General features: G+C 42.4%; 1 protein-coding gene across 1 annotated transcript; it reads right to left on the bottom strand.

Annotated features, from left to right (window-relative positions):
- Positions 1-398: 398 nt before the first annotated feature.
- LOC109873635 (T-box-containing protein TBX6L-like) lies at positions 399-5,216 on the bottom strand. The gene is made up of 9 exons (XM_020465275.2): positions 5,201-5,216; positions 4,835-4,988; positions 4,624-4,726; positions 4,054-4,218; positions 2,013-2,159; positions 1,866-1,936; positions 1,683-1,771; positions 1,358-1,577; positions 399-1,230 (listed from the first exon to the last, which is right to left on the bottom strand). Exons 1-9 carry the CDS (start codon positions 5,214-5,216, stop codon positions 795-797), a joined length of 1,401 nt encoding a protein of 466 aa, XP_020320864.1. The 3' UTR covers positions 399-794.
- Positions 5,217-10,172: the final 4,956 nt, after the last annotated feature.

The raw sequence follows: 10,172 nt of genomic DNA, 5'->3' as shown, positions 1-10,172 counted from the left end.
AGCCAGTCCTAATTGCCCAACATCAGTACCTGACCTCACTAATGATCTTGTGGCTGAATGGAAGCAAGTCCCAGCAGCAATGTTCCAACATCTAGTGGAAAGCCTTCCCAGAAGAGTGGAGGCTGTTATAGCAACTCCATATGAATGCCCATTATTTTGGAATAAGATGTTCAACAAGCAGGTGTCCACATACGTTTGGTCATGTAGTGTACCACGGCTGTCGACTCACCCAGTTTATAATGCTCCTTCGATTGAATCCCGCCACCAAGTAAATTAATACTTTAGCTTTGAAAAAAACCTGTGGAAAAACACATGTAACTTGTTGATTCTTTAATTACATACAGCTCACATTACAATCTCATTAAAGCAATTTATTACACACAAAATGTATATTTTTCGACAAAAACATTTGAATAAATGAAATCAAAACTAAATAAATAGACAATTCAACAATAAACATATAATTGGGTAGGAACATATTCATTTTTCAGGCCTAAAGCCAGCTGTGATTTCAGACGAGTCAACAGCACTACTCTGGTAGTCATTCTAAAGCATATTGTCTCTGTTCCACTCCATTATAATTTTTGCTTGCTGATGTTTCTTCAGACACAGGTCCTTCTCCCTCAGCCTCAGCATGCAGTAGCATGGCCATGAGCTCTGGGTGTGATGCTGGACTTGGGACAGACCTCTAGGGGAAACACAGGTATGACAGCATAGTAGCATTTATGAGGTCTCACTGAGTCACCTGTGAGACTGCAGTCCTTCTCTTTTGGGAGAAATTGTGAGGAAATGGTTCACCAGCATGAGTAGGAGAAGAGTGGGTACTGGCTCCACTCAGCCACGTTGCCATGGTGAGATCCGTGGTGCACAGCCGGGGTACTGTAGTCAGTGGGCAGGTGGTGAGGGGGAGGGTACTGGGTATGGCTGGGGCCGCTCCACTGGCCCAGGGTCTGCTCTGTGCCATAAGGGCTGTAGATGTGGTGGCTGAGGACCCCTGGCTTGCCTGCTTGGGCCATGTTGAGCACACCTGTGTAGTCCGGATGATGTCCTGCAAGGGGCTGCGGGCCACAGGGAGATGGTCTAATCTCATGAACAGAGGGCTTGGGGGCCTCATGCTCTGGGACTGTGGCTACATCAGGGACTCTGGACGCAAAGCTGGCCTGTCCAGAACCGCCATTGCTGCTGCCCAGGTTGGAGGAGGGAGATGGAGACCTCCCGTATTTATGGAACCTGAAAACAGAGAAGGCAGGGTGGTGGTCAGTGTTGTCTGCTTTGATGACAATGTGGCAGTGAGTTTTCCTTCCTACAGGCAGCAGGATGAACATTACTGAGATAGGCAGCATGCTGTGGTGCCTACCTGTTTGGTTGGTATGAAGCTGGGTCTGGTACTAGCTGCTCTGCATTGTACATGTCCCTGATGCCGGGTCCAGGGGGTGTGTCTGTCTGGCCGTGGTGTCCATGCTCCCTCTCAGGCCCCCAAGGGGAGTAGTGCTCCTCTTTCACCACTTCCTCCTCTTTTCTCTCAGTGAGTTCTGCCCGCTCTCCTTCGTATCCCTCATATGATGACATGTGTAAGCCTGCAAAACATACATGACATCAGACCCACTGAGCCCAGAGAATAACAACCTCTACATGAAGGGATGAGTAGTTTGGTCACTAAACTAACTGGTGAAAGCCAATACTTGAAGGGCTGTCCTCATATGAGTCTTTGCTTAGACAATCCATCTCCTTTGTTTTTTTCTCTGTTGAGGCTGGGATTCTGTTAGCATGCCTGCAGAGAAAAATACAACAGGATCATTAGTACACATATTCAAGGCAAGCAGAAAATGTGAAATAGAAAAGTAATGATAAACAATTCTAGCTACTTTTTTGTATTAGTTCCTTCGTCTCGGAAGCCTTTCGCAAATGGGTTGTGGTCAATCTTCAGCTTTGTTATCTAGGGGAAAAATAGTTTTAAACATATAAAATAAAGGGTAGTGCCCTGCTGTGCCAGTGACTGCAGTGAGACTGACCTTAGTGTTCTGGTAAGCGGTGACCGAGGTGAAGGTGGTCTCAGAGAAGGTGAAGGTCTGGAAGACACTCCAGCATACACTGTACATGTCGTCTGCCTGGACAATGTGGAAGCGCGGCTGATAGCAGTGCATGGAATGCAAAATGATCTGAAAGAGAGAGATGCACAGTTAGTTTAGTCACTGGAACAAAGACAACAGTTAATGTCATCAAAGTAAAATAATTTGCCAATGCTCTATAGAGTAAGTCATATATTTATATATATATAGATATATATATATATACAGTGGGGCAAAAAAGTATTTAGTCAGCCACCAATTGTGCAAGTTCTCCCACTTAAAAAGATGAGAGAGGCCTGTAATTTTCATCATAGGTACACTTCAACTATGACAGACAAAATGAGAAAAAAAAATCCAGAAAATCACATTGTAGGATTTTTTATGAATTTATTTGCAAATTATGGTGGAAAATAAGTATTTGGTCAATAACAAAAGTTTCTCAATACTTTGTTATACCCTTTGTTGGCAATGACAGAGGTCAAACGTTTTCTGTTTCTGTTTCAAACGTTTTCTGTTTCAAAGTCTTCACAAGGTTTTCACACACTGTTACTGGTATTTTGGCCCATTCCTCCATGCAGATCTCCTCTAGAGCAGTGATGTTTTGGGGCTGATGCTGGGCAACACGGACTTCCAACTCCCTCCAAAGATTTTCTATGGGGTTGAGATCTGGAGACTGGCTAGGCCACTCCAGGACCTTGAAATGCTTCTTACGAAGCCACTCATTCGTTGCCCGGGCGGTGTGTTTGGGATCATTGTCATGCTGAAAGACCCAGCCACGTTTCATCTTCAATGCCCTTGCTGATGGAAGGAGGTTTTCACTCAAAATCTCACGATACATGGCCCCATTAATTCTTTCCTTTACACGGATCAGTCGTCCTGGTCCCTTTGCAGAAAAACAGCCCCAAAGCATGATGTTTCCACCCCCATGCTTCACAGTAGGTATGGTGTTCTTTGGATGCAACTCAGCATTCTTTGTCCTCCAAACACGACGAGTTGAGTTTTTACCAAAAAGTTCTATTTTGGTTTCATCTGACCATATGACATTCTCCCAATCTTCTTCTGGATCATCCAAATGATCTCTAGCAAACTTCAGACGGGCCTGGACATGTACTGGCTTAAGCAGGGGGACACGTCTGGCACTGCAGGATTTGAGTCCCTGGCGGCGTAGTGTGTTACTGATGGTAGGCTTTGTTACTTTGGTCCCAACTCTCTGCAGGTCATTCACTAGGTCCCCCCGTGTGGTTCTGGGAATTTTGCTCACCGTTCTTGTGATAATTTTGACCCCACGGGGGGAGATCTTGCGTGAAGCCCCAGATCGAGGGAGATTATCAGTGGTCTTGTATGTCTTCCATTTCCTAATAATTGCTCCCACAGTTGATTTCTTCAAACCAAGCTGCTTACCTATTGCAGATTCAGTCTTCCCAGCCTGGTGCAGGTCTACAATTTTGTTTCTGGTGTCCTTTGACAGCTCTTTGGTCTTGGCCATAGTGGAGTTTGGAGTGTGACTGTTTGAGGTTGTGGACAGGTCTTTTATACTGATAACAAGTTCAAACAGGTGCCATTAATACAGGTAACGAGTGGAGGACAGAGAAGCCTCTTAAAGAAGATGTTACAGAAATCTTGCTTGTTTGTAGGTGACCAAATACTTATTTTCCACCATAATTTACAAATAAATTCATAAAAAATCCTACAATGTGATTTTCTGGATTTTTTCTCTAATTTTATCTGTCATAGTTGAAGTGTACCTATGATGAAAATTACAGGCCCCTCTCATCTTTTTAAGTGGGAGAACTTGCACAATTGGTGGCTGACTAAAAACTTTTTTGCCCCACTGTATGTATGTATGTATGTATGTATGCATGTATGTATGTATATATATATATATATAATAAAATAAATAAATACATATATATATTTATATTTATATATATATTTATTATTATATATATAATATTATTATTATTATAATAATTATTATTCTTACATGGCCATGTTGGTCCAGAGTGTTGTTGGTGAGCTTGAGCTTGAGGAAGGACACTGACTGTTTCATCCAGTGGCTCCCAGGGGCCGGAGAGTCTGGGTGCAGGTACGTACGACAAGGAGGCTGCGGCTCCGCCTTCCCAGTCACTTCCCATTTCTCCTTATTCCACTGGAAGGAGACAGAAGTAAACAGCTTAACATAAAGTTCATCTGTCATTTAAAAGGGGGCAGGGGTGATTTTCAGAGGATCCCTGTCTAACCTTGAGGCTAAAAGAGAGTGATACTTTCAGTTGCACCACCCACAGAGGCAAACAGCAGGGGATATAACAGGAAGAGATCATGCCCTTTGATGACCAATGTCAGAGGGGTGATTAGCAAAGACTGGAGTGTAGCTGGGTCTCATCTGACAATTGGAGAACATCTATTGCTAATGTTTGCTACTGTCACAATTGTTTGATACAAGCCAGGGATGTGTCATTTCTAAATGAAAATTCTTCCTGATTTCAATGATTTTGCTCATATGAAAGGCAATGGATATGTATTCAAGTGTAAACATGCAAAAGGTTGTTGTTACCTTATACCTGAAACCATCCACAGGTACCATGTCAACCAACAAGATGTACTTGGAACATGGAATTAGTCCAGAAAGGTTGATTTTACAGTGTGGAAACATTCTCCTGCAAAATTCAAGAATAATTGTTACAGTCCACAGAAAGTGCAATTTCTTGAAGCATTGTGAATCAAGTACAATTGATAATGGCAGATAGAGTTTGAAGTTATCTTACCTGCCTGGTTTAGTGATAATCATCTCTGTTCCTATTTCATGGAAGGACTTCCAGAGTTCTGGGTTCTCCAGAGTCATCTTGATGTTGCCTTGGCGATAAGCATCGGTACCACCGGGAATAGACGACGACGGAGTACTAAAGTTGGACTTCATGTCTAGGATGTAGAAACAATTATTAAGAACCAGGCAAAAGCTCAAACTGATGGAGGACTATCTGACCAAGATAAGAACTGAATAGGCTGTGATAGAGGAATATTTCACATACACAGACTACTGATATAGACAATGAGAGCTTATGCCTTGTGTGATGTCCATTGGGAATCCAAGGTAGGTTTGACAAAAAAAGAGCTTGAGGATCAACACTCACCTCTGATGGACTGCATTCTTCAGACGAGTTGGTGGAACAAGGAGAGGTGCGCCAAAAATATAATGTATCAGAAAACTGTTTTAATGCTTTCCAAAATAGAAACCACAGTTAACAGTCCCTCCTCCTTGGTGCTGCACATCGGTCTTGAGCTTTCAGCATATTCCACTGGTGCCAGAAGCATATATTGAGTGGTCGTAGGTCCAATGGTGTTTGAACAGCAATCACTTGGGGCTCTCTAAAACTGTTGAACTGGAGGATGGGGTCTCTGACTTTTAAGGGGAGCCCAGGAGTGGGAGTGGCCTGAAGAGCCATTCCCAGGCTTTGAAGTGGCACAACGATGAGTCAATGTCCCACTATGATTGGAGGGTTGTGGAAATCAAAGGAACTTAACAGAGCCTTGATACCGTCCCCACAGGAAGGGGGACAGAGGAAAAGCATCTTTATTAACTGCTAAGAGACTTTAAAACAAATATGGATGGGCTTTCCCACTGGAGAACAGGGCCTACAGCGGCACCAAAATCTGTGTAATTGTCATTTACACAGATGTAACCACACACAGAAAGCCTATTTAGTGTCCTCATGCAATGTGGTAAAATAACCATAATATATTTACAAAGAACATAAATTATGCAATGTGGTAAAATAGCCATAATAGCTAATAAGAGCTCGGAGAGGATCCATTTCAAACTTGATCAACCCTCACAACATATAACATTTGAATCACAATTCTTAATAGTTTTTTTTGCCAAACAACACTTTGCTTGCTATACTGCTGAGGAATGAGGCTGGAGAAATGTAACCATTCTAAAATTCATAGATGGAGCTATTTATGCAAGGAGTGACAGTCTATGAGATCAACATGATCGTTTTGAACATATTTTGAATCTATATTTATTTTCAAAGAACATTGTTAACAAACAATGGTGTAATCTTATATTTTGGGTTTCGATATGATAAAACAGGTTGAGGCAAGTTCTATTATTCAAGAATGAATGGGTATATAAAGTTGAAGTCGGAAGTTTACATACACCTTAGCCAAATACATTTAAACTCAGTTTTTCACAATTCCTGACATTTCATCATAGTAAAAATTCCCCGTTTTAGGTCAGTTAGGATCACCACTTTATTTTAAGAATATGAAATGTCAGAATAATAGTAGAGGGAATTATTTATTTCAGCTTTTACTTCTGTCATCACATTCCCAGTGAAGTATACATACACTCAATTAGTATTTGGTAGCATTGCCTTTACATTGTTTAACTTGGGTCAAACATTTTGGGTAGCCTTCCACAAGCTTCCCACAATAAATTGGGTGAATTTTGACCCATTCCTGCAGACAGAGCTGGTGTAACTGAGTCAAACTTTTTCAGTTCGGCCCACAAATTTTCTACAGGCTTGAGGTCAGGGCTTTGTGATGGCCACTCCAATACCTTGACTTGGTCGCAAATGGGTCTTCCAAATGGACAAAGCTTTAGCTTCCTGACTGATGTCTTGAGATGTTGCTTCAATATATCCACATAATTTCCCTTCCTCACGATGCCATCTATTTTGTGAAGTGCGCCAGCCCCTCCTGCAGCAAAGCATCCCCACAAAATGATGCTGCCACCTCTGTGCTTCATGTTTGGGATGGTGTTCTTCAGCTTGCAAGCCTCCCCCTTTTTCCTCCAAACATAATGATGGTCATTATGGCCAAACAGTTGTAATTTGGTTTCATCAGACCAGAGGACATTTCTCCAAAAAGTACGATCTTTGTCCCCATGTGCAGTTGTAAACCGTAGTCTGGCTTTTTTATGGCAGTTCTGGAGCAGTGGCTTCTTCCTTGCTGAGCGGCCTTTCAGGTTATGTCGATATAGGACTTGTTTTTACTGTGGATATAGACACTTTTGTACCTGTTTCCTCCAGTATCTTCACATGGTCCTTTGCTGTTGTTCTGGGATTGATTGGCACTTTTTGCACCAAAGCACATTCATCTCTAGGAGACAGAACGCGTCTCCTTCCTGAGCGGTATGGCGGCTGCGTGGTCCCATGGTTTTTATTCCCTCTGTACTATTGTTTGTACAGATGAATGTGGTACCTTCAGGCGTCCTGAAATTACTCCAAAGGATGTAGCAGACTTGTGGAGGTCCACACTTTTTTGGATGATTTCTTTTGAATTTCCCATGATGTCAAGCAAAGAGGCACTGAGTTTGAAGGTAGGCCTTGAAATACATTCACAGGTACACCTCCAACTGATTCAAATTATGTCAATTAGCCTACCAGAAGCTTCTAAAGCCATGACATCATTTTCTGGAATTTTCCAAGCTGTTTAAAGGCACAGTCAACTTAGTGTATGTAAACTTCTGACCCACTGGAATTGTGATACAGTGAGTTATAAGTGAAATAATCTGTCTATAAGCAATTGTTGGAAAAATGACTTGTGTCATGCACAAAGTAGATGTCCTAACCGACTTCCCAAAACTATAGTTTGTTAACAAGAAATTTGTGGAGTGGTTGAAAATCAAGTTTTAATGACTCCAACCTAAGTGTATGTAAACTTCTGTCTTCAACTGTATTATTGATTGAAATTACCATTGAACAGCAGTAACTATTGCCGATTGTCCCTTTACATTTTTTCAATGATGATCAAAATGAGGTTTGCTGAATGAACAACATACATCACTTTCCCCAACAATAAAATTAAAGAAATGATATACGATTTTGATTCATTCTTACACTACTAAACTACACAGGTCATATATGATATATTGGTTGAATCAATGACTTCATCTTGACCAAACATGGTCTCTGGCATATCCAATTCTCTAATCCGAGAAAGTGAGGAGTGTGTGAGGGACCAATAAACCCATAATGGTGTGATAACTTACATTAATACCCGTATCTTTCTCTAGGTGAGTCTAACCTGGGGGTGGCCAGGTTGGGTGTTGGGGTTGCAGGCAGTGCCTTGGGGGTTGTGTATTGGGGTGTCTAGAGAGGACAATGCTCCAATAGATAATCTCATTAGGGAAGTTTCCCCTGCAGGCCCAAGTTTCTCCATGCGGAAAGGCACTGTATGGGCCAGCAATTAACAATCAGTTAGCACCACAGGCAAGACACCACAGACTGAAAGAGACAGAGGGAGAGAGAGATAAAGACCGGGCAAAACCTCCCTGCCAATCCGAAGGAGCCCTCCCTCCCACAATCATCATCGTCCATAGGCTAGATGTCTCCTCCTCTATCCACCTCTGTTACCATAGGCTAAACAAATGCTAAACTTGAAATGGAAAACCATTCACAGCACTTCAGCAGTTCCTCCATGGATCATCTCCACTTCCTCTGGCACTTAAAAGTACCTCAAATACCCTCAATAGATCTAAAAACTTTATTCAGGTAGTTCGAATTTAGAAATAATGTCTCTCACTCAGCTTTGTCTGACAAAACCAGGAAGTTTTCAAACAATCCCTATACAATTAGTCAGTATCTTTCATTGTATGCTTATGTGTACATATTGAATACAGTACCTCCAGTGGTAGCATTGCATGTTCCAAGTTTCCATAGTATTATTGTGATGTCTATTGTCTTTGTAATTTGCTCCCGTGAATATCTAACATTTCCTTTGCAAATGGCTGTATCAAACCAGGAAACATCCATCTAATGGAACAGCAGTTGAACAGGCCTCAGGAGAGGTTTTACAACTAGAAAGCTTGGCCTGTGAGGATATTGACTGGCTAGTTTAAAGAGCCCGTGTTGAGTCGACGTATATTACTCCCATTACTCCAACAGACCCACTCAGAGAACAGTATTGGATTTTCACACCACATGTTCTAACATTAATTCGAAAAGGCTATTCTGGAGAAAAGAAATACATATATGCAGTGTGCATAATGGTTCCACCAATCTCCCTGCAGAGACGACCAGCCTGCTAGCAGCACTATGAGCTTTAGGAAGTGTGATGTGGTTTCATTCTCCTGATATGTGAAACCAATTGTTGCTGAGGAGTTATTAAATCACAGATTCAGTGTTACTCTCCACACCTTGCACTTGTGAGGGAAGATGCATATTCCCAGGGCTACTTGAGCCGGCTCCCCCTCGTAAGCTTTCCAGCAGGGGCTTACTACCAGTCGCACAGCATCAGTCCCCTCAGAGCCATGTCATGGGATATCAAAACAAGGAGGGCACAGCTCTTTGTGATTACAAGAGTGTGACTATTTCAGGAAATGGAGAAAGGACATATTTTGATGTTGAATCGTTTTAAGTCGTCACTGTTGAAAGGCTTAGAGCAGAGATGGGCAACTGGTGGCTCGCGGGCAAAAGGCCCTCGGATGAATTCTCTCCCAACCACAAAATAAATGAGTGGGCCCCTCATGAAAAGTTCATTATGTTTTGTGGCCCCCATCAAAGTTGCCCATCTCTGGCTTACAGGGAAGTCTAATGTGAGCATGTCAATGTCAGAGCTAAGGTGTACATTTCAGCAGCGGCAGTGGCAATCCCATTACGCAGTGAAGATGGAGGTGACAGGTGTGATAGCCAGGCCACTGTATGTGGCAGAAGACACAGGCCAGAGTCAGGGTGGCAGGTCTACTGTTATATTTTACAGCTGCTGCCGTCTGCTTTATTTAGACTTGGGCAACACATCAGGGGAATTGCGGCCTTGACGATAATGACTGAGTTAAGAACTGGTGAAGCTAACTATAATCACACCATGAAGTGACCCAAAGAGTCATCAATCAATCTCTATGAATTATTTCAGTCAACACTGTTTGTCATATCTACAACCCAGTGCTTCAAAGTATATTCCCAACATACCAATATATGAACTCTCTCGACACTGGATGTAATAAAGCTGGTGAAAGTGATACCATTGCCAGGGGTGGCAGGTAGCCTAGTGGTTAGAGTGTTGGGCCAGTAACTGAAAGGTTGCTAGATCGAATCCCCGAGCTGACAAGGTAAAAATCTGTCGTTCTGCCCCTGAACAAGGCAGTTAACCCACTGTTCC

This window comes from Oncorhynchus kisutch, linkage group LG3 (assembly GCF_002021735.2).
Source record: "Oncorhynchus kisutch isolate 150728-3 linkage group LG3, Okis_V2, whole genome shotgun sequence".
Classification (NCBI taxonomy): domain Eukaryota; kingdom Metazoa; phylum Chordata; class Actinopteri; order Salmoniformes; family Salmonidae; genus Oncorhynchus; species Oncorhynchus kisutch.
Note: the sequence above shows the minus strand (reverse complement) of the source record. Positions and strands in the feature narration are given on the sequence as shown.

What these genes read in the sequence shown, in the direction of transcription:
- LOC109873635 (XM_020465275.2), bottom strand. An exon ending in TGGATGGTTTCAGGTATAAG is followed by an intron (nt 4,219 to 4,623) that starts GTAACAACAACC and finishes GTCTCCTTCCAG; the next exon opens with TGGAATAAGGAGAAATGGGA. An exon ending in ATATGAGGACAGCCCTTCAA is followed by an intron (nt 1,578 to 1,682) that starts GTATTGGCTTTC and finishes TATGTTTTGCAG; the next exon opens with GCTTACACATGTCATCATAT.